The 27,311-nt window shown below is 36.5% G+C and overlaps 1 protein-coding gene and 1 non-coding gene across 5 annotated transcripts in view; one reads left to right on the top strand and one right to left on the bottom strand.

Annotated features, from left to right (window-relative positions):
• THEMIS (thymocyte selection associated) overlaps positions 1 to 27,311 on the bottom strand; it is a 184,435-nt gene that overhangs the window by 56,498 nt on the left and 100,626 nt on the right. Inside the window, exon 5 of one of the 4 annotated variants that reach the window (XM_032862501.1) lies at positions 14,414 to 14,733. The exons of 2 other annotated variants lie outside the window; for them this stretch is intronic. In XM_032862501.1, coding sequence (XP_032718392.1) covers positions 14,692 to 14,733 — 42 coding nt within the window. In that variant the 3' untranslated portion in view covers positions 14,414 to 14,691. Of the gene's footprint in view, positions 1 to 14,413; positions 14,734 to 17,854; positions 18,142 to 27,311 lie in introns of those variants that run through there. One more of the 4 variants, XM_032862502.1, reaches the window with a different exon arrangement.
• Positions 7,595 to 7,697, top strand: LOC116870619. The gene has a single exon (XR_004383265.1). It is a non-coding gene; the product is annotated as a U6 spliceosomal RNA (small nuclear RNA).

The following is a 27,311-nucleotide window of genomic DNA, read 5'->3' on the forward strand; positions in this document are numbered from 1 at the left end:
AGGGTCGCCCTCTCTTGTAAGAGGTGCGTGCCCGAACGTTCGGTTAGATTCTTGATGCTTGGAGTGAAATAAAGCTTTGCTTGACCTTCGCTTTATATCAGTTTCACTCCTTTAATTATGGACCCATTATTGGGGCATAACAAAAGTACAAGGAGAGGGTGCCTGGGCGGCTCAGTGGGTTAAGTTTCTGCCTTCAGCTCAGGTCATGATCTCAGGGTCCTGGGATCAAAACTCGCATCAGGCTCTCTGCTCAGTGGGGAGCCTGCTTCCCCCTCTCTCTCTGCCTGCTGCTCTGCCTACCTGTGATTTCTTTTTCCCTCTATGTCAAATAAATAAATAAAATCTTAAAAAAAAAATGTAGAGTGGCTCCCGGGTGGCTCAGTTGGTTAAGTGTCTGCCTTTGGCTCAGGTCATGATCTCAGGGTCCTGGGATTGAGATCCTGCTTGGGTTACCTGCTTAGTGGGGACCCTGCTTCTCCCTCTCCCTCTGCTCCTCCCTCTCTGTCCCTCCACTTGTGCTGTCTCTCTCAAATAAATAAAATCTTCAAAAAAAGAAAAAGTACACACATAAACAGGCTTATTTTTCTGAGGTAACAAAAGGCAAAATTACCCTGTTTTACTATGGTTTTCATCCTGTTTATCTGAACAGTTAGTATAATCATAATGTCTTAAACAGCTTGGCCATTGGTTATTGTTTCAAAAGGCTTCCGGGAATATTCAATATAATAAAATTGAAATCAGGATCTCAAAGAGATAAATGCATTCTCATATTATCCATTGCAGCACTATTCACAATAGTCAAGATGTGAAAATGAGCTGAATACCCATTGGCAGGGGACTGGACAAAGAAAATGTGGTATATGCATATAACGGAATACCGTTCAGCCTTAAAGGAGAAGAAAATTCTGCAATATGCAAAAATGTAGTTGAATCCTGGGTACATGATACTAAATGAAATAAGCCAGTCATGAAAAGACAAATACTGCAGGATTCTACTTATAAGCAGTAACTAAAATACTCAGATTCATAGGATCAAAGAGTGGAATCATGGTTGCCAGAGGCTGGAAGGAGGGGAAAATAAAATTATTAATCAATGGCTATGAAGTGTCAGTTAAGGAAGATGAATAAGTTCTAGGGATCACCCATGCACATTGTACCTGTGTTCAATAATACTGTATTATACCCTTGATTTGTTAAGAGAGTAGATCTATTGTTAAATGTTCCTACAACGGTAAAGAAAATTTTTTGAAAACCTTATTCTCAGATTATTGTCACTGTTACACCAATCTGGAAGCTCCCTGGGAAAGCTCCTTTTATAGCTTGACTCCACCCAGTCTGGGAATCGCCCTATCACTAGACAATTATTGAAAATAAACAGCAGCAATCATTTAACATTGCATCTTCCTAAAACTGTGATACAGTTTAAGATACAGGTTAAGTCTCCATATTCTAAATACCCTCAACTTTCTTGTTTTATTTATCTCTGACTCTCTCCAGCACCCTTGCATGAATACATACTCCCTCCAAACCACACCTTCTTCCTTTAGCCAGAAAGCAAAAATCTTGCATATCTATTCATGCAGATAAAAAGCCCCAGAAATCACCAATCCATGGTGTGCGCTGCTGCAGTCACCATGGTTTTCATATGACATCATCATTATAATAGTATGTTTCAACGAAATTCAAACCTATTACTCCTGCGAAGGAAATGCTTTTCCCTATTCATCTCAACAGTCCTGTAAACATGTGTGTGTGAAGAACTCCATATTTATACACACACTATTTCTGGGATCTCTTTTTTGAATGTATCAGAGAGAACAAATGACATACAGAATATCATGACAACTAACACAAAATGAGTCTCATTCCTCATCAGTGCAAACATCAACATGGCATAAGCCTCATAAAGGGAAGGCATCAGTGTTCATTCTGAAATTTAAGAGTCTGAGACAATGTTCATAAGATAAGAAGTCAGTCTGCCACAGTGTCAGGTAGATAGGTAGATGGAGGATAGATGATGATTGATGATAGATAGATAGGCAGACAGACAGATAGATAGATATCTTGACAGGAAACACAAAGCTTCTTTTAAAAAAAATTTTTTCATTTATTTATTTGACAGAGAGAGAGAGATCACAAATAGGCAGAGAGGTAGGCAGAGGGGGATGGGGGAAGCAGACCTCCTTTCTGAGCAGAGAGCCTGATGCAGGCCTCGATCCCAGGACCCTGAGATCATGACCTGAGCAGAAGGCAGAAGCTTAACCCACTGAGCCACCCAGGCGCCCCAAACACAAAGTTTCTAAATCAGAACACAGTTTATTATCACAGAGCATCTTAGCACTGGTGAGGCTATAAAAGGCATCACTACTAAAATCATTCTAAATAAATGGCATTGATATAATTGGCTAATTATTTGGGGGAAACTGAGGATTTTGCACAAAGAGAAGGACTGTACCACAGACTCACAAAAGTATCACACTCAGAGCTTGACAGGCACACTGCCCCATCCTCCCATCTGGAGAGGGAAAGGCTTTTATTCTGAGATATAAGCAAATATTACAAGAAAGAGAAGTCTCTGAATCTCTCTGAAGGAATATAACTATCTTCCAGAACATGTTTGCTATCCGATCATCCTTTAACCAAATTTGCCAGTGGTCATTCCTCAGAATGTTTAGACCATGAAGAAACATGAAAGCATTCACAGAGACTGGCCTTCCAACAATCAGATCTAGGGATTGAAGCTAAACAGTCTAGTGACCTTTATTTATTTATTTTACAACTTACTATTACTGAATAATTAAAAGTTCGGTAGGCTAATGTAAATGGGAAAAAAAATAAAATGCTTTCTTCATCGTTATTGACATTTTGATTAAAGAAATCAATGATATTCATAATTATTGTCTTACTCTAAGCTACCTGAACTTTTAGAGTTAATCACTTACTGGCAGTAACTTGATACTAAAATATATTTTCAGACTGTAGTTCTCATTTGAAAATAAGGTTGTTGTTGTTTTTTTTTTTTACATTTTTATCCCTAAATCTTTTTTTTGAAACCCACAACAAAAACAATCATGCTTCAGAGATTCTTTCTTGTTATTACTGAATAGGCAATACATTTTTATATCTTACAAATTCTGTTCAGACCAGGTTATTTTACTTGATCCTTGTTACCTTCTGCCCACTTGCCCAGAATATGGCAAAACATTAGAAAAATAAAGTTGACTTTATTTACTTTGATATAGCAAAGGCATTTTCAAATAAATCTCAAAATCAAAACAAAATATCTCTAATATCTAGGTCACACTTTAGAAATAAAACTTCAGTGTCCTGAGCATTACTAATGTTAATCATTTAGGACCCTCTCACAGCCATTGTGAATTTTTTTGGAGATTTTATTTATTTATTTGAGAGAGAGAGTGAGTGAGCAGGGGGAGAGGCAGAGGGAGAAGCAGACTCCCCAGTGAGCAGGGAGCCTGACAAGGGGCTCCATCCCAGGACCCCAGGATCATGACCTGAGCTGAAGGCAGACACTTAACCACCTGAGCCATCCATCTGGGTGGTTCATCAGTAACTAGAAATGATAGAGTTTGGTTAAGCCCTTAGGCAGAAAAGGAGAGGTCTGGAGAGAGAGCAACCTCTCACTATGAGAGCCCCCATAGTTATTCTTTTAAAGCATAAATCATACCATGCCACATCTCTGCCCCCACTTTTGATGGCTCCCCATCTTAGTCATAGAAAAAAATCAGAGCCCTTTCAATGGCCTAGAATAGCTTTCATGGTCTGACCATCTCGAGTAACAGCTGTTTTTGGTTTCTTTTATTTTGTTATATCTACATATTCCAACTAATTGATGGATGATTTGATAAATTCAGTATGATTGGCATGTAGCCTAGAAATGTCCTAGAGTTATTTAGCTCTGCACTGAAACTGGATAAATTCTGTATGTAATCCAACTGGTTTCCCCTGGGAGGTTTTTTAATTGTCATGAAAATGTGTTCTCTTGCTCAGCCCCAGACAAAGACTTATTAAGCTTCTTTTCAGGACAGTCATACACTCATGAAAGACATGGTATCTGAAGCACAGACTATCCCAGGTCTAACAAAGGAGCTAAGCTGTGTACATCAATATTAATATTTGCAAAGTAGCAAAAGAAAGAAATGAAATCCTAAGTAATTCAAGGAAGCTGTTGTCAAGATTGCTTGATTACTTGCCAAAATGGAAAATTCTCCTGAATGAAGTTAGGAATATCTAGAGACATAGTTCTGCTCTATCTCAGAGGAAGACAAAGCAGAAGAAGAGCGACACTAATTTTATAAAGTTCAAACAAAAAGTTAGTAGTGATGCCTATATACATACAGGTATACTGGCATAACACAGTCTTTGTATACCTGGTTAGCACAAAGAACTATAGATTCAGTGCAGATCCAACTAGGAAAATGGCATACAACACTTGTCTCCCCCAACAATGTGTCAGCAACACCATTTTTGTATGAAAAGAAAAATGTGCTCGCTTCGAAACTTATGCTACTAATGTACCTATTCACAATGTCTTTCAACTAGGAAGTGATTTTATTTCAAATCATGAAATTTGCATACAAAATTGAGCTTTCAAGTGAGGTCACATTAATTCCCTTTTGATAGGGTTTTTCTTTTTTTTTTTTTTTTTTTTTTTTTTTTTTTTTTTGTGTTATTTCTTTGAATTCTGTCTTTACAACCACCTGATGATGAAAGTACTGTTGCTCTGCTTTGTCCGTGATGAAAACAATAAACACGGATATAAAGCAAGGAGCAGCAGTGCAGAAAAGTTGCTAGAGATGATCATACATCACCTTTCTGGGAGACACCACAGGACCATAAGGAGTGCCTGGGCTCACCTGCCTACACTGGCTGCACTCTAGGAACTTTGGGCAAGTCTCTTCAGCTAGAAAATGGTGACAGTGATCCCTATATCACAAGGTCGTGTTACAGGAGCTAAATGAGGTGAAGTACACAAAGCCACGGTGTACTATTATCATAGTTCCTAGGAAAGCACAACTTAAAACATGTGTGTGGGTATATATACCAATAACCCAAGTGCTAGAAAATTCTGAGAATCATCATTTTGGACTGAGTTTCTGGCTTTCTCCAAATGCTTCTCATTTTGAACTATTTCCTGAAAAGCCTATGTTGCCAATCACATCTGAATGACTGCTTACCCCTACAGACCACTCTCTTGAAGACGGATTACCGTTTAACTATGATTTGAGATTTAGTTTTCATAATAGGAAATACCAGTTTTTCAGAGTGGCCTGGCAGGGCTCTATAGAACGGCTTCAGTCAGGCTGACATGCGCTTTTATTATCCATATTTCCTGTAGCTGCGCAGACAATGAGAAATCCACTTCTGTGAGCAGAACCAATTATAGCTGAACAGGTACCCTTTTTCTCCAGCCTGGTCATGATGTCAAATGTTTGATTAGAAAGGTCTTGTGCTTTCAGCAAAATGAGGGTGAATTTCTTTCCATTTGCAAGAACAAGCTATTTCTGCCTTTCATTTCATAGTCTCTTAGTATCTTAATTCTGGCCTCTCAGTGTCCAATAAGAGTTGCAAATGCAACGCCCTTGAGATGGGGAAATAATATTGCTGTATGTGTTTCAAAACAGACTGAGCCAGCTTCTGGGCAGAATAAGCAGCACCCGGGCACGAATCAGATGTACTATGGGTTCCAAGAGAGAACAGAGACCAAGAAGTGCATGAACACTATGTCCCAGCGGAGGCAACATGGGGATGGACCTGCTAGCCCTGGAAAGGAATCTGGAGAAGACTGTCAAATATAGGGAAATGTTAGGATGAAACAGATAGAAAGGCGCATGGAAATATTGCCTGTGCCTATATAATACAGTGATATGACCACAGCAAATCAGGTTTGAGAAATGCAGGACTGAAATAAGGAAGGGTAATTCTAAAAAGAGGCAGTCTGGGGGAAAATCCTCTCACGGAAGGTTGAAAAAAAAAAGAGAGAGAGAGAAAATGGGAACCAAGTTCCCACTGAATGTAGGATTATAAAGACAAAGTAGGCCCCATGAAATCAAGCATTACAGACAAAGGCCCCTCTTCAGCTGCCAAAAGAGAAACTTACCAGAAATGGCAAGGACGACCACCATCTCCCCAAAATACTGTAAGCTCATTTTTGGACTTCCTCTTCTCTTAAGAATTCTTCAGCTATAGAAAAGCAATCTGCTGATATTTCAAGGGTCACAAATGAAGATTTTTCAGTTACTTTTAACTCTTTACTGACCAGAGTATAAAAACAGAATCATAGATTGGTAGAATAATTAAGCTAAAAAATATATCGATAATTTACTCTAACCTCATTTTACAGTCGAGAATGAAGAATGTGAAGATTAGCCCGTATCCCATGGTGAACTAGTAACACAGCCAGGATAATAATCACATCCTCCTGACTTCTAGACAGTATTTTTTTCCACCACAGCTCTCTAAAATTAAATTTTCAATATTTTCAAAAAAGAATTATACCTATATAAAGTCCAAGAGAAGAAACTTCTGTTAATAAGAGAATCTAGGTAGAGATAAGCTAAATTTCTAAAAGGTCAGCAGCAGAGAGTTATGAAATGAAGATTCTTTATTGAAAGTAAGAGGAGAAAAATGCAACCCAGAAAGAAAAACCTTTTGCTTTGTACTCTAATATACATCTACAACTAACCATTTTTTGTTACACCCATTGCTACCTTGTAGCTGCCCAGGGCAGCATCATGTATAGCAATGTCCCCCTAATTGGTTTCCCTGTTTCCATCCTTGCTCCCCTATTAACAGCAGCACAGAAGTAGAATGAGTCCTTTAAAATGTAATTGTTACTCCCCGACCCAATCTTCCAATCACTTCTTGTCTCATAAAGTTAAGCCAAAATTACTACATTTGACCTACAAAGACCTACACGATTTGCTTCCCCCATTTTTTTTCAGAACTCATCCTCTTTTGTCTCCTTGGTCATTATATTCCAGCCATCCTGGCCTTCCAGCTGATTTTTGAATATGTTAGACACACCCCTGCCTGCCTCAGGTTTGTACCATCCCTTTCTTCTGTCAGAAGTACTTAGCCCACTCTGTCTGCCTAGCTCATTTTATCCATTCAAGTCTTTGGACAAGTGTCCTGTTCCCAGTAAGGGGCGCCATGACCACCCTATTTAAAGTTATTCTATTTGCTTTGCACTCTTAATGCTACTTATCTTGCTCTATTCTTTTTTACATAGCACTTATAATGCACTGCCATTCTGTATTCTTTACTCCCACTAGAATACAATGTAACATAGAGTATCAAGCCATTTGCCAAGATGTTTTGTTATTGATGTATATGCAGCATCTAAAACAGTACCTAACCAAGTATTATCTGCTGAACGACAGACTCGACCAAAAACAGATGATCCCTACATTAAAACCCATAATCTCTGGTTTTACTCAAATGAAAATACAGAAATTCTACACAGGAGATAGTACAACACACCTAAGTGTTCCTAACTCTGAAGGGAGAGGTTTAATGTAAAGAAATGGCAATTTGAAGAAATGTCAGAAATGCATCAGAGATTGTTATAAAGACAGTGTTCACTTCAGCAGCACATATACTAAAATTGGAAGGATACAGAGGTGAGCATGGCCCTCCACAAGGATGACATGCAAATTCATGAAAAAGTCCATGTTTTTAAAAAATGTTATAAAGATATACAGGGCTTTAATTACAAGATTTGACTAAACGGAGTACCAAACCATTTGCCAAGATGGTAAAATAAAAATTCATATTCTCCTAAATTAATATTTAAGTTTAATAAAATTCTGATCAAAACCCCCCAAGATGTTTTTACAGAAATTAATGAAGTGGCTTAAAAGTCCATTTGAAAGAATGAGGAGCTGAAAACATAATAATTAATGACAAGAAGAAAAAAATGTATAACATTATTATAACATATTAGAAAATACTATTTGGGAGCTACTGATTTTAGAAAAGCCAGGTAAACCAAAGAAATAGAATTTTTAAAAAAATGAGAAACTGCCTTCAGAACAGATGAGTAAAGAATAGTTGAGTAAACAAATGGAACTGGGAAAACAGTTTAACCATCTTTTTAAAAGAAGTTTTTTTCATACAATACATAATATACAAAATACAATACATAATATACAAAATAAATTCTTCATGAATTAAGGAGTTAAATATCAAAAACAAACACAGATTTAGAATAATTATAAGTGGGTCCGATTATAAGGCAAGTCAACCTCTCCAAGCTTAAGATTATATAACTAAATTATGAGATGAGCATTTTTAATGCATTAATAATAATAATGTTGCTGTTATTAAAAAGCAAACAACCAGTATGAGGTGATCCTAGAAGGAAAGGCACTAATTCTGTGAGATGAAAGCCTAGAGAGGGTTAAGGGTCAAGGATTAATCATTATTAGGGTTTAGAACTTTCACTTTCTGTTCCTAGCTGTTATCACCAGATCTTCAGCAAGTTCATTTTTACCCACAAATGCACTGTTAGGGGCTCCCTGAAAAAAAAAGAGAATAAATTGAATTCATAGTTTGGGGTACTAAAGTCCAGAGCAATATGATGCAGGTTGGAACACTACTACTGAGGCAAAAAATAAACATGAAGTAAGAGTGAAAAGCAATAATAAAGGGTGGCAGGAAACTTTTGGAGGTGATGGACAGCTTTATGGCATAGACTGTGTTGATGGTTTCATGGATGTTTACTTATTACTAAACTCACCAAGTTATGTACATTAATTATGTATAGCTTTTTTATGTCAAAAATATAAAATGAAATAATAAAGTCCACAAAAAAAGAATGAAGAATAAGAGAAAAAAGGAGACCAAAGGAGAATATATAAACCTCTTACATAAATTTTGGGAGGTAAAGGAGGAAGGCACTGGAATGCCAAAAATTATATGAAATTAGGGCTTATTTGATTTTATTTGAACATTAAAAAAAAACTTGACCTCAAAAAGAATGTCTGGAAATAACTGCATTGCACTACCCACACTTACATACTCATATACAGAGATATGCACACATGGGTGTACAAACACACATACTTATATAAGTATTTATTGAACAAATTGGACTTGATAGGATATAAGAAGGAACCAACTTTATTCTTATTCTTTTATATCCCTTCAAGTTTCTATAAACTGGTGCTTGTTCTAACTCTGCATAAAATCTGAAGGCAAACCCATAACTTTAAGGAACAAGTAGTTTGTAAAAATCCACATTTATGTATTAGCCACTTAGATCCAGTCCAGTTTAGTATAATAAGCAAAGCTCTAAGAGCTTCTTTAATTAAAAGCATCTTCCTGTAGTAGCTTAATCTCCCTTGAGGCTTCCAAACCTACAAATAGAGAAGAAAGTATGGTTGACTTCTTAATTATTAGCTCTTTCCATCTCCTTCCTCTACTCACTAATTTCTTTTTTACTGCTCCAGCACAGGGTCTAAGAAGAAGAGAGAATAAGGATAAAGGCAACACAGTCTTGGGTTCCTCTTATCTCTGTAATTTGGCCATGGCAAATGTTAAAAACTGACCCCATCCATTCCTGGGATACTACAGTAGATTACTTGGAAACCATCCCAGTTGGGAACCACACTGTTACATTCTGCCCAAGGCTAGCTACTTACAACAATCACCCTCGGGTCCTGGACTTCAGGAAATACATCTATTGTGTAAGGTCCCTTCTCCTCTCTCCAGTTCACATCTTATCTCTAGAGAACCCATTTTCTCTGACATTGATGGAAGCCAAGTTTACTCTTAATATCACTTACCCTGGAGGGGAAAATCTCCAGTTTAGAGCCTCTCACCTTTAGACTTTGTAGATATGGGCCAAATGTCAGTTCTTACTTTCCTCAAATTCCCACAGCCCAATGGCAAGGCCCTCAAAGGGATCACTTGAAGACCCCATCACGTAATTTGAGATAAGAAAGAAAAAAATCAACTTTCTTTACCCATAATTTTGGGGATAAGATCTCCACAGGGTATAATTAATCTCTGCAAGATAAATCTTTCCTCAACTTTCTAACTTTTCTAACCTTTCTCTTTCTTGTGGTGAGCAGAAATGCTCTAGCGCTTATAGAACATTTGTTTCTGGATTCCAAGATGCAATACTGGCTAACGCTTTGGCTCTGACTGTATGACCGTCACCTTTCAAGTCTTGCATAGATATTCTAGCAACATACTTCAAACTGTGGAGGTTCATGGGCTCACCTTCAGTTCTGAGGTTTGGGGCCTCTGGAAAAATTTCAGGGCAGAGTCAAATGTAACAAACTGTTAGACTACACACATGTATACATATGCATGTATGTACATATATCACTTTATCACAGATACAAATACAGAATCATACATGTATGTGTGCCTGAGTCTATATGTTAATGAAGGGAAATACAATATTTATAGAAAATATATTAATGTGAAAAAATTATTGGTGATTTTTTCTTCTTTTGTTTTTCTCTATTTCCTAATATAATATGCCTTACTCTTAAAACCATTTAAAAAGTATGTCTGTACACAAACACTTAATAATGGATCCTATTTTTAAAATGCAATCTTGATTTCAAAATAAAATAAAAGATTACTGAAACAGAATGAATAACCCAGAAATAGACATATATAAAGAAATTTATTATATGCTAAAGGAAATATTTAAGAATTGGTAAGAGTTACTTAACAAATGGCATTGAAATATTTTGGAATTACCTTCATAATAAAAGTCAGGTGGGAACTCAATAGTGTATAATACATATTATAATATATACACACACATCCAGACATATATGCACACCTATATACACATATCTATGTAGGTATGCATATCTGTATATACATATTAAGTATATATATGAAATCAAATTCTAAAAAAAAATTAGAACCAGGAGCGCCTGGGTGGGGTTTGGTCAGTGAAGCATCCCACTCTTGATCACGATCTCAGGTCATGATCTCAAAGTCTTGAGATCAAGCCCCGCATCATCAAGCCACGCTCACCACAGAGTCTGCTTAAGATTCTCTCTCTCCCTCTTCCCCTGACCCCACTCACAGACACTAAATAAATAAATAAAATATTTTAAAAATATTAGAACTAAATAGAATTGAGGAACATGTACTGGATCAATTTAAAAAGTTTAAAAGCAGTAAGAATAAGCATAAATGAAAAGGTTAACAGGTTTGGCTTCATAAAAATTTCATACTTCCACCTAGAAGTATTAAAAACCAGTAGTTTAGGGGCACCTGGGTGGCTCAGCGGGTTGAGCCTCTGCCTTCAGCTCAGGTCATGATCTTGGGGTCCTGGGATCGAGTCCCACATGGGCTCTCTGCTCTGCGGGGAGCCTGCTTCCTCCTCTCTCTCTCTGCTTGCCTCTCTGCCCCCTTGTGATCTCTCCCTATCAAATAAATAAAATCTTAAAAAAAAAAAAAACACCAGTAGTTTAAAAATACCCCAAAATGTGACAGGTTTGCAGAATCTTTTTAATATATGGACACAAAGGAGTTTACTTAGAAAAAAAACACTTTCTTCCCTCTTCTGTTCCTCCCTCCCAGAAATATTTATTGAGTGACTGTTCTGAACCAGAAGCTTTAATAAAATACCAAGGAAGCATAAAAAAATAAATATTATAATACATTTGCATTATATATATTATATATATTACATATATAAATAAATAAATTTATTTATTTATTTATATTTACATCTATATCTCTAGGCTTAAAGAAACAAAGTATCTAATGGGTATGACAGATAAGTAAGAGAGATTTTCTAACACTCAAAGGTAAATATTATGATAGCAGTTCACAAGGCCTGTTATGGAAACCCAAATTAGGGGCAGCGAACAAGGACCAGTGAATTAGCTGATGGGAGGTAGGGTGCCAAGGAAATTTCCTTAGAATAGGTAAAAAGAGATAGTAACTTAGATGAAGGACAAAGGATAGTTTAGAATTCTAGCTCTAACACTTACTGATAGCTCTCTTTCCATGGGCAATTATTCTCTGTGTCTCAAGTCCCTTGTCTATAAACTGGGAATGATAATAACATTTATATGGACACTGAAAGGACTTAATAAGAATTATTTAGTTATTTAGCATTTACTAAGTCCTTAACAACTGGTTGTTAAAAACAAACAAAAATCATAAAATGCCATTTGGAAAGATAGGGAACTCAGGAAAGAATAGTCTTTGCAAACTGCAAATCCACTATGGTAAAGTATAAATGTGAGGTATGGCATGGAGAGAAGTAAGGTTTGAGAACCAAATAAGGGACAGATAATAAAAAATTTAAAGGAAAGTCACAAAGAATTTTTAGCAAGAGAATCACACAGTAAGATTTTTCTTTTATAATGTTAACTGTATCAGTGATGTGGATAATAAATTTGAATATAATATGACCAAACATAAAACAACTAGTTAGGAGATGATCTCAATAATCCAGAAGAGAAATGATGAGGACCTGAAGTAGAACAGTGTATATTTAAAAATGTTAAGGAAGTAGAATCCATAAGATTCAATGACTGCTATGTGGGAAGAGGCAAAAATAGGAAGGACTGTTTCTAGATGTCTGCTTTAGGCTACTCAATAGATGCTAGTGACCTTCATAAAGATAAGAAACACAGAAGAAAGATTAACATGATTAATTTTTTAAAGATGGTATAGCTGTCCTTTTATTGTTCAGTATTATCTGGTTTCCCTCTACTTTGAGGGATAAGGGAAAGTTACACTCACCCTAAAATAGACATATACTGTAACTTTCTATAATTAAATGACTTCTTTTGTCTCTTATATTTTGGATTTCCTCACAGAAGTGCATCTTGTTTTTCCTCGTGAGCTACACACTCTCCAGCTTCATCTCATCCTCTCGCAGAACCTCATTTACCATTTATATTTGCTGACACCTGAATCACCAGATTCAGCCTGGAATTCTTTCCTCAACTATAGACCATCATCAACTTCTTACTAGACATCTCAGCTCAGACATTTCACAGACATTTTAAACTGAACATACTTTAAACGAAACTCTTATCTTGCCCCTGAAAAACCAACCTTTTATATGCGTCTTGAGCTCCTTTTTTAATGAGTTTCACCACCATCCATGGTGATGATGCTTACATCAGAAATCTGGATATTTTCCTTATTTTGTGCCTTTCTTATTCCCTACACTTAGTTAACCATGGATCATACAAACACCATCTCCTAAAACCTCTTGAATATTTGTCTTCCAGTCACAGAGGCAGTCATTGCTCTCTGTCTGATATTGGTAGTTCGGCTTTCTAATGTTCTCTCTACTTCTATCTGAATTGATTATCTGCTCTATAATTAGATTTTCCAAAATGACATTTCAATAGATTTATTAAGGTATAATTGATGTTTTCACCATTGTAAGTGTACAATTCAATGAATTTACTAAATGTGAAGGGTTGGGCAACCATCCAGGTGTAGAACAACTTCATCATCCAAAAAAATTCCTTCATGCCTGTTTGTAGTCAATCTCTAACCCTACCTACCTAGTCAACCATTTACCTGTTTTCTGTCTCTATAAACTTGCCTTTTCTAAATGTTTTGTATCTAAAACAGAAATTTTATTATTATTTCCCTACTGGGAACTCTAAAATACCCTCCATTTTTCCTCTATCCTCTAATAGAAAGTACAGATTCCTTAAAAAATAGACCAGTTTAAGGAAGGACTAGTCTTTTTTTTTTTTTTTTTTAATATGGAATACAACTGATTTTGTTGGTCTTCATTCTCTTCCATGCTAGAGGAATGCACCATTTCTTTTAGGAGGGTGAGGTGAAAATGGGAACTAGCTTGTTTCAGGTGCTAATGTTTTAGCGGTGGGCTTAATGGGGCACTAGGGTCTATTGTCCAAAAAGGAGTGGAAGTACAGGGAAAACAAAACAAAACAAAAACAAAAAACAAAAAACAGTAACTCGTGGCAAAATAGAAAGAAAGGAAGAAATGACTAAAAAGTTGAAAGATGAGGGATGATGGGTGGAGTTCCCAAGAACAGAGTTAGCAGTCTTTAGGAGATTAGCCCAGGAGAGAAGGGTCTATAGTCACACAATCACTTCATGGCTGAATCAGGCAAAAGAGAGATCTAGTAACGGGAAGACTGAGCCCTGAACACTAGGACGGCACTCTGTGGCAGAGAATCTAGAAGTTGATATTGAGGGAGTTGAATTCCTCACCTGGAACAGAATAATTAAGAAGTGAACCAAACTAGTTATGAGCCTGAACTAAGAAGCTTGGTAATGACACACTTTTCCTGATTCGGCCCTATTTGCTCTTCCACCCTCATAATATCGCTCTACGCTACAGCCATTATAAACCTCTCCAGGATCCTGATAGAGTTATGTCTACACACTATCGCAGACACCTGAGACTCCTTCTGGCTGGATCACAGTAACCATTGCTATACATCTAATTGATTCTACTTGCCTAAACTCACTTACTTCAACCGGACATCTAAATATCTTTTTCTGAGCTCAATCCCAATTTTTGATACATCATAATAAACTGTCCCCCAAATCCATGCTCTCTCCAAATAAGAGCATTCTTGTCTTCCAGTTTTCATACTGAAATTATCTTCCTGTGTCTAATCCATTAGACAGAAAGTCTCCTGAGTTTAGATACTATGCTTCATTCTCTTAATGTGTCTCCAGTGCTTATCATAGCAAATGGCATGCAATTAAGGCTTTGCATCTATGGAGCTAAAATAAGTGTAAACAATTATAATAATAATCATTATCTTAACATTTTAAAATAATTACAGATATAAATAATTTAAGAACATTTTACATGCAATATACAATTATAGTAATATCTAAAGAAATGCAAATAATAGATTTAAAATCTTTCTCCTCAATCTTTTATTGCAATTACATAGTTCTAGTTTTCTCTATGTAGCAGTAATACACTCTGAATTTTTCTTGGCTTAAGAAGGATGTGTCAATTATTTTGAGCTCTTTAACATAGTGATCCATATTAGTCCTCTTTTCATTAATAAGGTCATCTCTCCCTTGTTGAAGAAAAGTCTTAATAGTCTTTCTCGACCTTGTGTTGTCACCTACTTGGTGTGGAATTCCAAAATTACTGGTCCTAGTCCTTGTTTGCGGTCCAGCTCCTGACATTCATTTCAGTGAACTTTAATTGTTACTAAAAGTTTTCTGCTGATGCCAAGAATGGCCTTAGGCCTTCCCTAAAATTCTAACATCTCTTACATAGTTTAAGGTGCTATCCAGCTTTTTGCCATTGAAGCAGTTAAAAAAAAAAATCCTAAGCATGATAAACCAGCATTTACAAGAATAACATCAAAAGGACGTATCTGTCCTCCCCTGATCACTTTTCTGACCTCTGATAATTCCAAAAGACCAGACACAATGTCACAGACTACCATTTCTCAAAAACTGAACTTTCTTTAGAAGATGACATCTAAACACATTAAAGTAGGTTTTAAAGGAAAAATATGAGTCCACTTCCGGTTGCTTTTCTTAATAAATCTATACATGTGACTAATTCTGAGAGCTTTTATAGGTATAAAATAAGGAATTTGTGAGTAAGGATGGAGACTTAAAAAGTGAGCCTGCAGAGAGAGGATACTAAGGATTAAGCTCGAAATCACTCAAGATACTTACAGTTAAGGGAGACCACAAGAGGGAGAGACAGTAAAAAATCCAGGAGGAAATTCAACCACTACAGTACAAGAAAACCAGAAGGGCGTGATGTTCCAGAAAACAAGGAATGGATTTCAAAAAGGAGGCAGTGTTCAACTATGCCATTTACTGTTTTGTATTCAAATAATATAAGGACTTTGGACACTAACCCTTTATTTGATACATCATTTGCAAAATCTTCTCCTGTTCAGGAGGTTGCCTTTTAATTTTGTTGATTATTTCTTTCACTGTGCAGAAGCTTTTTATATTGATGTGGGCCCAATAATTTACTTTTGCTTCTATTTCCCTTGCCTTAAGAGACATTCTAGAAAAATGTTGCTATAGCCAATGTCAGAAGCATTACTGCCTGGCTCTCTTTCAGGATTTTTATGGTTCGAGGTCTCTCTTTTAGGTCTTTTATTCATATTAAGTTTATTTTTGTGTATCGTGTAAGAAAGTGTTCTAGTTTCATTCTTCTGCATGTGTTTGACAAGTCTCCCCGGCACCCTTTGTTGAAGAGACTTTTTCTTATTGTCTATTCATTCCTCTTCTGTTGGAGATCAGTTGACCACATAATTGTGGGTTTATTTCTAGGCTTTCTATTCTGTTATATTGATCTATGTGTCTACTTTTGCATCAGTACCAAACTGTTTTGATTACTGAAGTTTTGTAATATAACTTGAAGTCTGGAATTGTGATAACTTCAGTTTTATTTTTCTTTTTCAAGATTGCGCTGGTTATTTGGGGTCATTTGTGATTCCATACAAATTTTAGAACTATTCTAGTTCTGTGAAAAATGTTGTTGGTATTTTAACAAGGATTGCATTAAATGTGCAGATTACTTTGGGTAGTATAGACATTTTAACAATATTTGTTCTTTCAACCCATGAGCATAGAATGTTTTCCCATTTCTTTGTGTTGTCTTCAAGTTCTTTCATAAGTGTTTTATAGTTTTCAGGGTACAGGTGTTTTACCTCTTTGGTTAAGTTTATTCCTAAGTATCTTACTGGTTTATTTATTTATTTTTTTTTTACAGATGTGAATGAGATTGATTCCTTGATTTCTGCTGCTTCATTATTGGTATATAGAAATGTAACAGATTTCTGCATATTGATTTTGCATCCTGCAACTTTACTGAATTTCTTTATCAGTTCTAGTATTTTTTTGGTGGACTTTTTCAGGGTTTCTATACATAGTATCATGTTATCTGCAAGTAGTGAAAGTTTTACTTCTTCCTTACCCATTTAGTTGCCTTTTATTTCTTTTTATTGTCTAATTGCTGTGGCTAGGACTTCTAGAGTTTGTTGAATAAAAGAGTGAGAGTGGACATCCTTGTCTTGTTCCTGTCCTTAGGGGAAAAGCTCTCATGTTTTCCCCATTGAGTATGATGTTAGCTATGGATTTTTCATATATGGTTTTTATTATGTTGAGGTATGTTCCCTTTATGAGAACTTATACAACTCAGCACCCCCAAAATAATCCAATTAAAAATGGCAGAAGACATGAATATTTTTCCAAAGACATACAGATAGCCAACAGACATATGAAAAGACGCTCAACATCACTTATCATCAGGGAAATGCAAATAAAAACTACAGTGAGATATTTCACATTTGTCAGAATGGCTACAATCAAAAATACAGAAAACAAAAAGTGTTGGCAAGGATGTAGAGAAAAAGCAACCCTTGCGCACTGTTGGTGAGAATGCAAACTGGTCTAGTCACTGTGAAAAATATTGTGGATGTTCTCCAAAAAGTTAAAAATGGAACTACCCTGTGACCCAGTAACCACACTACTGGGCATTTACCCCCAAAATACAAAAATACTAAATCAAAGGGACATAAACATGCTGATGTTTACTGCAGCATTATTTACAATAGCCAAACTATGGAAGCAGCCCAAATATCCACTGGTAGACAAATGGATAAAGAAGGTGAGATATATATATATATATATCTGAGTGATTTCATATATATGTATATTTCATATATATGAAATCACTCAGCCATTAAAAAAGAATGAAATCTTGTCATTTGCAATGGCATGGATGGAGCTAGAGAGTATTATGCTAAGTGAAATACACCAGTCAGAGAGAGACAAATACTGTATGATTTCACTCATATGTGGAATTTAAGAAACAAACCAAATGAGCAAAAGAAAAAAAAAGAGAGAGAGAGAGAAACCAAGAAACAGATTCTTACCCATAGAAAACACACTGATGGTTATCAGAGAGGGAGTAGATGGGGGAATAGGTGAAACAGGTGATAGGGATTCAGGAATGCTCTCATCCTATTGAGCCCTGGATGATGTATGGAAGTTGAATCACCATATTGTACACCTGAATCTAATATTGCACTGTATGTTAACTATACTGGAATTGAAAAAAAAAATTTTGAGAACTAAGGACTGACCACAAAATTTGCCAACCAGAACACATTACATACCTTTCAGTCTCATTTATCTCATCTCCAAAATAGGGATAATGACAGCATCCATTTCATGAAGTGTGTGAGGGATTAAATAATAATACATGTTAGCACCTAACATGATGCCAGGAACAGAGGAAGAGTTCAGTAATGGGCAAGTAGTTTAATTACAGAACACTGAGCAGCTTGGATCATAGACCTTATGATATTTTATTGAATGCAGGATGCCTCTCAACCCTGTGAGAGCAAATTTGGCTCAAGAAGAGTCTAGTGTGAATGGAAAAATACAGAAATGATTACAGCTCAGGGGAGAAGCTAGAACCAGAGACAATGAAGAGAAAAATACCTTGGGCAGAAAGTTCGCATCCTTTGATTACACAATTCATACAACTGTGTTTTATTCTATTTCACAACTAGTAAGCATGCACTTTTTAAACTTTAGTTAAGGTTTGGGGGGTGCGTGGGTGGCTCAGTCGGTTAAGTGTCTGTCTTCCGGTCAGGTCATGATCCCAGGGTCCTGGGATCGAGCCCTGCATCGGGCTCCCTACTCAGCAGAAAGTCTGCTTCTCCCTCTCCCACTCCCTCTGCTTGTATACCTCTCTCTCTGTCTCTCTCGCTGTGTCAAATAAATAAATAAAATCTTTGAACATTAGTTAAGGTTTGGAAAGCACTTGGAAACAACAACGAATTTCCAATAAGGACAAATGATATATAAAGTTTAGTGATCTAAGTATTTAATATCACAAGTTAAAATTACTTTCTTCTCTCTTACACTAGGAGAACAGATATTTCTTGCTTTTATATATTATTTAATTCCACAATTTTATAATCAGCACTTTTCAATTTTTGAATAAATAACAATAGACTTATTATACAGTACTAGTGGTCTATGATATACATACACACACACACACACACACACACACACACACACATATATAGCCAAATGAAAGATATATTCCATTTGGCTAATTTTGTAGTCAATGGCCTTATTTGATTTCCTCTATTTTTTTTTCTCTCCTCACCAGATTTTAAATTAGCTATGTGATTGGTTCATGGTAAATATCTTAATGGCATGTCTTACAAAATAGCTAAAAGCAACTTGTTTTATTAGAAGTGTATATTGAAAACTAAGCACTAGGTAGACATTTTCCAAGACATCATGATCATATTGAAGTTAGATTCTGGGAAAAGTATGATAAAAAATTTTTTTTAGTGCTATAATAGGCTGGCTGAAAGACTGTCCTAAAATAATGCATTAGCATGAATCATATCTTTCTCTGAATTTTTAGAGTTTTTATGTACCTCTAGTCTCTCAAATTCTATTTTTACTTACTACTCTCCTCTAGTATTGAGATAAATCTTTTTCTTCTTCAGTTTTCTACTTATCAAATTTAAAAAAAATAGTGATTTTAGGAGGACTCTCTTTAAGCATTCTTTCATAGTACTCTTGTGCTCATTTTCTATCTTAACATTTACCCAGGAAATTTGGTTTGGGAAACAAAACATAAATGTTTTCATTTATATAGGCCTGGAAACACCACCAAGAGATTAAAAGTAATGGTTCACTTGCAAGAAACTGAGTTGTAGCAAAACATATTTGCTCAAATATATAGCCTATGTCTTATCAATTTATTTCTAGGTAAGGTTTTTATTCTAAAATGAATTCAGAACTGATATAGAAATGGAAAACTCAGATAAATCAGTTTTTGAAAATGCAAAGCTAGCTGGAACTAACCTACCCTCCTCTAGATTTTTCCAACTACTCTTTAGATTTTTTGAAAATTTAAAAAATGAAATTGAAGGAAGTGACCTCAAACAACAGAACTTAAATATCTAGTGAGCCAACACTCAATGAATCAATAAATCCCTATAGGGATTACAGGAAGTGGGTAATTCACATGCCCTTACTTTATACATACTGTGCACTCAGCATTTCAAATTACTGATTCTTCAGTGATAACTGGTTATTTCTAAACAGGGATTTCCAGGTTATGAATGTTTTTTAAAAATGAAAACTATCCTAATCTTTGTAAAAGCCAGAAATCTAATGTGAAATGATTTACTATAAATTTCTTTCAATCATTTTGCCAATCCACTGGAAAAATAAACAAATTTTTAAATGATTTTTTTTGTGGCTAAAAAATAATAACCACTAACACTAAAAATGTGGTAATCACATATGCGGTGATGTATTTAGTTCTTGACTCCACAGAGAGGGAGGGAGAGGGAGGCAAGGAGCAACATTCACTAATGTTTTTCATCAGTCTTTCCTCACTCCCCTGCTGAGAATATTGTCAGTTAAAAACTCAAAGAGGGCCAAAAGTTTGGTTAATTCAAGAATTTCTGAGTAGGATTACACTTCAGCCTCACAGAAGGAAAACAGTGTTCTTTGGACATAAACTCTCTAGAGAAAATGAGTATTTTATTATTAGTTGAATAACATTCATTTTTTGGTTGACATTTCCTGAAAATCAGGTCATGTCTCCTTAATGCCTGACTTTAACTAATTTTTTTCATTTAAAAGTCATTTAAGCCATTCTTTGGCTATCCAGCTATAAATATTAATATAGTATATATTATACCAGAGGAAAACTTTAAAAGTTCTGTTTACTCTCTCACTTCCAGAAGCACAAAAAGAACCTATAACTATTCCACACTTCCTATTGAGTACAGAGTTCTACCTGCAGGGTTTCAGCTGGAACTTGAGTTTGGCTAATTTTCAACTCAGCACTTCCTTTATTCATCCTTTCCCTTCTCCTCCCACTTTTCTTACTTGCTCCTACTATAGTTGGCTGTTTACAGGCTCATGCCTTTAAATTAGGCTACAGATCTTGGGCAACTCAAAATCCATGGTGTCTTAATCTGTATGTGCCTTAACCTTGAGGACAGCTCAAATATCTGCTGGACATATGCTAAATTTGTCACCATTTTAAAGGAAGATCATAAGTTCCCTCTTCCTTATTTCTCAGATTTAAAATCCCAGCTTTCTATGTATGTCCATGTTCCACCATTTTTTGCCTTTGGTCTCTGAAGACTGCTAAAACATTACTTTTCCCTATTGACAGGGAAACAGACGTACAACTTCTATGTTAGATGGAGAGAATGCATTGCGTGTAGATAATCTTCAGAACTGTAGAGTTGGTTACAAACCCAAACACTCTTAATGTCTTTATACTACATCAGGTTAACACAAACAAAAGCACAGGATATAATACTATTCTCTAACAATCTAGATTTACCCTAGGAGCGTGGTTTCTTTAACACTTTTCAGCCACTAACTGTCACACAAGATCAGAAGTGAGTCTTAGCACCCATTAGCAGCTGGTGAAGTGTTGTCTCTGCACCTCCCAGAAACTACTGCTTCCCTCTGTCTTTTTCAGCTCTCTAATTCTGGTACCGGGCTTGTTTTCTGCTCAAATCACACCACCTTGCCATTACTGCCTCCCTTGCTCTTCGCCTTAATGTCTCCTGTGGGTGTTCTTGCCCGACGGAAATCTAGAAATTCCAGCAGCAAAGTACACACTTGGGCATTAAATGGCCAAACAGAGTTAGTGAAATTCAAGATTTCTGGTCCCAGGTGCAGTCTCTGAAGGAGTGGAATATCTCATCTTTCAACCAAAGGTTTGTTTTTCTATCTGGTTATATAGGCCCTTTCATCAGAAGACAGAAGTTACATTTCTCCTGTGTGGCACTCAGAAGTCATAGCCATATATATCCACGACAGGCAAAAACCGCAGTGAGTACATGTTCTTTCAAACTATCTGAAACTACTTCTGACATAGGAACTAACCCTCAGGAAAGGAGAGTCCGCCCCACAACGTTGCCATTTAGAAAACAATTTTAAGCCCAGCCATTTATTTAGCCATTTTATGACACTGTTCTCATCTGATGAAGAAACAGAATGCAAAGATCTTAAAGATGTTATGTTTACACTGTCCTAAGCCCAAAAAGAATGTTAAGGGGTCACTCAGGACATTTTCATCCCTTTGTTCAGACCCCATCCATTATTCCCCCTAATGGTCATCATGTGTTCAAAACAATAAAGTCCTTCCATGGAAAACTTCTTATGTCTCAAGATGTGTTGTTATCTCAGGGGATATCTACCGCCCACACACCCTACACCTGCCTCTGCTCATATCCATATTAAAATTTCCAAAGCACTACTACAGTGGATCCTTCCTTATTCTAGGCATTACTCAAGCTAGAGAGCAGTTGCAATTCTACCCTGGAAAACAGTTCTTTCTATTTAACCTAGTCTCTATAACCTGTCCTCATACAGTCTTAATTTCTAAACTTCCTAGATGAACCTGTAGGGTTCATCACTGGTGGTGGATATCTGTACTCTCAGGTAGCACATGCATCCGTCCTGTTATTTCACAGTGCAAGAAATGATCTCAGAAAAGTATTGACCCACTGGGAAAACATAAGTAAGCTTACATAATGAGGAATCCGATATTCTTATCTACATATAGAATAAGGTATTTTAAGGAGTTAAGTGGGTTTGAATATTTAAACTCTGAACAGCCCTCTGAGTTTAAAGCAATATTCCATATGCAAGTTAAAATCTTCGAGGCTTGTTTTCAATGACTGCTTCCTGCCTGTGGAGTATAAAAAGTGTTTTAACCGATCACTTCTAAAAGCATACATAGATAGAAGAGCTTTAATGTAGATATGAGAAGAAACATAAAAGAAATATATGAACGGATGACACTGTGATGATAAGAAATAGTTGGTTGCAAGACTTTTCAAGTAGATTATGCAGAAACTGAGAGAACTTCTGTTTATATTTCAAAAATGATCTGCTAAGCAGATTTCTATCTTCATGGTAGGAAAATGTGTTGAAAATGAGGTCAGTAGGTCTGAGCATAGGTAAATGGTAGCATTCTCTCCCATTTTAAATGATTTCATAGAAAATATAATTTTTTATCTACTACACTAGCATTGATGAAACTACTTATAAACAAAGAATTATTGACCCTTCTCAACAGACTGATAAACTTTCAGCTGAGCTCAAGTGTCCTGATAATATCTCTGACCTAGAGTTTCTTAGCTTCTGCTTTCACCTTTTGGGGACAAGGAATCTATTCCCACATATTACACACCAGAATTGTCTTCCCATTCACTCTCAGCCAATGTTGTGATAGAAAATAAAAATGTATTCTTTGGGAGTGCCTGAGTGGCTCACTGGGTTAAGCCTCTGCCTTCGGCTCAGGTCATGATATCAGGGTCCTGGGATCGAACCCCGCATTGGGGTCTCTGCTTGGCAGAGAGCCAGCTTCGCCCTCTCTCTCTCTGCCTGCCTCTCTGCCTACTTGTGATCTCTGTCTGTCAAATAAATATATTTTTAAAAATATATTTTAAAAAAAGAGAAAAAAAAAAGGAATGTATTCTTTGCCACAGAGTAGCTCCTTAAATGTATACAACAGTATCATTCAAGTTTAATCACGCAGTTCCATCAATTATTTCTCAGATAAAAATGGCTTTGGATTTTTTAACATCTTAACAAATAACTCAACATTTAACAAACTTCTATGACTCGATATTCTTTAAAGTGGGATTCAGAGGGGTGCCTGGGTGGCATAGTTGGTTGAGCATCTGACTCTTGATTTTGGCTCAGGTCATAGTCTCAGTGTCCTGAGGTCAAGCCCCATGTCAGGCTCCATGTTCAGCATAGAGTCTGCTTGAGATTCTCTTTCTCTCTGCCTTTCCCGCTTGTGTGCTCTCTCTCTGAAATACATAAATCTTAAAGTTAAATTAAATTAAATTAAATTAAAAAGAAGTGAGATTCAGAAATAGACAAAAGGATCCCTGTATGGTCTAACCAGTGAACTAGCATAGCGATTATTAAGTTGATCTGGAATCTTACACATATGAATTTAGTCAAAGATTGCATTACTTTTATTTTAGTAACTGTGAGATACTAGGAAATGTATATACTGGTCTCTATCCTTGGTTCCTGACACAGAGTTCCTAAATCCTTTGAAATTTCCTGGGTAATAGGAATATTTTTTTTTGTTCTAATGAGGTGACTCGATGGGCTTCTGGATGGAGGCTGTTCACCAGAAAAATCACCCCATAATTAGAAGCTTGGAATTGTCAGCCCTTCCACCACTGTCCACTCTGGAATTCTCCAGAGAGGGAAGAAGGACTGGAAATGGAGTTAATAATTGATCATCCCTATGTGAGGAAGCCTCCACAAGAATCCCAAAAGTATGGTATTTGGAGAGCTTTCAGGCTAGCAAACACTTCCATATACCAGGAGGGTAGTGTATCCCAACTATACAGGACAGAAGCTCCTATGTTCAGACCCTACCAGACTTTGCCCTGCATAGCTCTTCCTCTGACTATTTATCTTTATTCTTTATCACATCCTTTAATAAACTAGTAAACCCAATTCCTGAGTTTGCTGAGCCGTGTTAGGGAGCTCACTGAACCTGAGGAGGGGCTTGTGGGAACTCCAATTTGTAGCCTTCTCAGATAGAAGTTGTAGGTAACCTGAGACCTACTACTTGCAATTAGCATCTGAAGTGGGGGTCAGACTTGAGGTACTGAGCCCTTAACATGTGGAATCGGACACTATCTCCAAGTAAGTAGTTTCGAATTGAGTTAAGTTGTAGGACACCCACTTGGTGTCAGCAACCTGTTTGGTGTCAGAAAACTCACATATCTGGTGTCAGAAGTATTGTGATTGTGGCATTTGTGTGAATAAAGAAGAAACTGAGGAGGGGGTCTGAGGGTTTCTCCAAGTCAGTAATCTAGGTGTAACATTGTTTTATGAGTTTCTCTCCTAATAAAACACTTGGATCATTTTCATCTGACATTCTGTGAAATGGCATTTTTAAAACTTGTAGTCCATATTTTTTTTCTATGAATGCTTTCTTAGTAGTTTAGGATTTTCAACTCCTTCCTTTCTGACTGTAATGGACATCTCTGGTTCTTCACATACTACACATTTATCTCTACCATTTGAGACACCAGTCCTCATTTCCTTCCCCACCAGTCTTTACTGTAAGTTGGGAGAGCCAATGAATCGACTGAACCAGGAAATAGGCAAGTACTCCAAAGTCCCCCTCTTTTAGAAATGGAAACAAACAAAGAGATGATATTCTTCTCAAGTGGTGAGACTATATGATGCTGGAACCATCATCATAGTGTGCTTTGTATGAGTAAAACTAGTCTGTGAAAGTAACTCTTGTGATGAAAAGCAAAATCCACTTTGGCCACATTCAAAATTCTCCTTCCAACTGTCCTTAGGACAGTTAGCTGTACCCTTAGGTTCTCTATGGGTACATGAGCTAATAAATTCATTAAAAAGAAAAAGAAAAAGAAAAACCACTTTTGGAAAAAAAAAAAAAAAAAAAAAAAAAAAAAACAAGTTCTGACTTAAATATAGATTTTTCTATGCAAAGGTTTTACTTATTCCTCATGCTTAACTTCTGTCTTATATTAGCTTTCTATTGCTGCTGTAACATAAACTTGGTGCCTTAAACAATACAAATTGATTATCTTACAGTTCTGTAAGTCAGAAATCCTACATAAGTCTCACTGGCTAAAATGAAGGTGTTGACAGAGCTGATGAGGGAACAAAAGACTGGCTGAATCTTTCTTGGTCATCAGCTCCACACCTCACTCCACCATACCTCACCTATATTCCAAAACCACATCAGAGCTGTGTTCCTTTCTGGAGGCTTTAGGGGAGAATGTTTTCTTAAATTTTCTAGCATCTAGAAACTATCTGCATCCCATGACTCAATTCTCCCTTCCTTCATCTTCAAAGGTACAACACCATCTCCCTGTGACCATTCTCCTGAGTCACATCTTTCTCTGACCCTGACTTCAACTGGGAAAGATTCTTTTAAGGATCTGTGACTAAGTGGGACCTATCTGGTTAATCCAGAATAATCTCCTCATCTCAAAGTCCTTAATTTTGAGCACATGTACCAAGTCTATTTTGCCATCTAATATAACATAGTCACAAGTTCTGGAAGATTAGGCATGAACATCTTGGGAAGGTATTGTGGCGGGGGGGTGAGGCGGAGAATTATTCTACCTACCACTAAAAATAAGACCAGCATTCCATCTCTCACATCATTCCATTCAGCAATAAAAATATATTAAACAGTAGAAGTCAGACACACTCCACATTAATAGCAACCTGTTAATCAACATTATTTGGGAACAATTTTTTAATTTAAAATGACTCCTTCAAGATTGTTTTTTCTGGAAAGGAAATTTCTGCTCCTTTTATCTTTCTTCTGAAAATGAGCTTGAAGATTCTTTCCAGATTTATCCAGCATACACTCAGAATGCACTCTTTGAAATGTAGAATTAAAAGTATTTTCATACCCACATACTTAAAGCCTGAGGCTGCTATCATTCCTGAGTATAGAGAGTAAACACAGCATCTCTCTTTGTTTTACTAATTGCTTTGTTTCCCCAAGCTGCTCCAACAACATCTGCCAGGCCAGAATGCACTCCTTCCACACACCACAGCACCACGGCTGGCCAGATAAACGACCTAACACTCCATGGTGTACTGGCAAGTGCTTTCCAGGCACACAGCAGGCAGTTTTCAAGAAGCAAAGACTTTAAGTAGAAATGAAGCTGAGACCCCTCCCTTCCCAAAATCTTTCCAATGGTTATGGAGTTGTTGATTCTGTTATGATCTCACACTGTCTGCAATTTTATTGATTTTGTTTTTCAATAGAACTGTTAAAGATTACAATCCTCAGATAGGCAGAATGTGGGCAGATGCTCATATGCTCACACACAGTTCTGCCAAGATATTTTTACATCTTTTTGCACATAAAACAAAATGAAGACATGTGTTATAGATGCATGCTACTGCTAACCCCCCGAAGAAGGGAGTTTATTGTATGCTCATTTCCTGGATGAAGTATTAAAACAACTCTACCTAGAAAAAAAGAACAGCACTTCCAAAATAAAGAGATTTGCTTCTGAGGAAACTTATCAAACATTCCTAATTACCAAGACCCATTGAGACGGCAGTTTGGGTCATCATATCCAAATGTCCTCCCTGCTATTTCTAATTTAATACAAACTTCTTGTCACATCTACTGGTTAAGCATCAAAATACAAAATGCTGCAACAGCTTATGCTCTGTTGATGTTCATTCATCTACTGTGCATCAGAAAGGCTCATTTCAGATATGGCATGAGAGAAAGAAAAGTAAGCAAAAAACAAACT

Source organism: Lontra canadensis, unplaced genomic scaffold (genome assembly GCF_010015895.1).
Source record: "Lontra canadensis isolate GAN:19392208 unplaced genomic scaffold, GSC_riverotter_1.0 scaffold23, whole genome shotgun sequence".
Lineage (NCBI taxonomy): Eukaryota > Metazoa > Chordata > Mammalia > Carnivora > Mustelidae > Lontra > Lontra canadensis.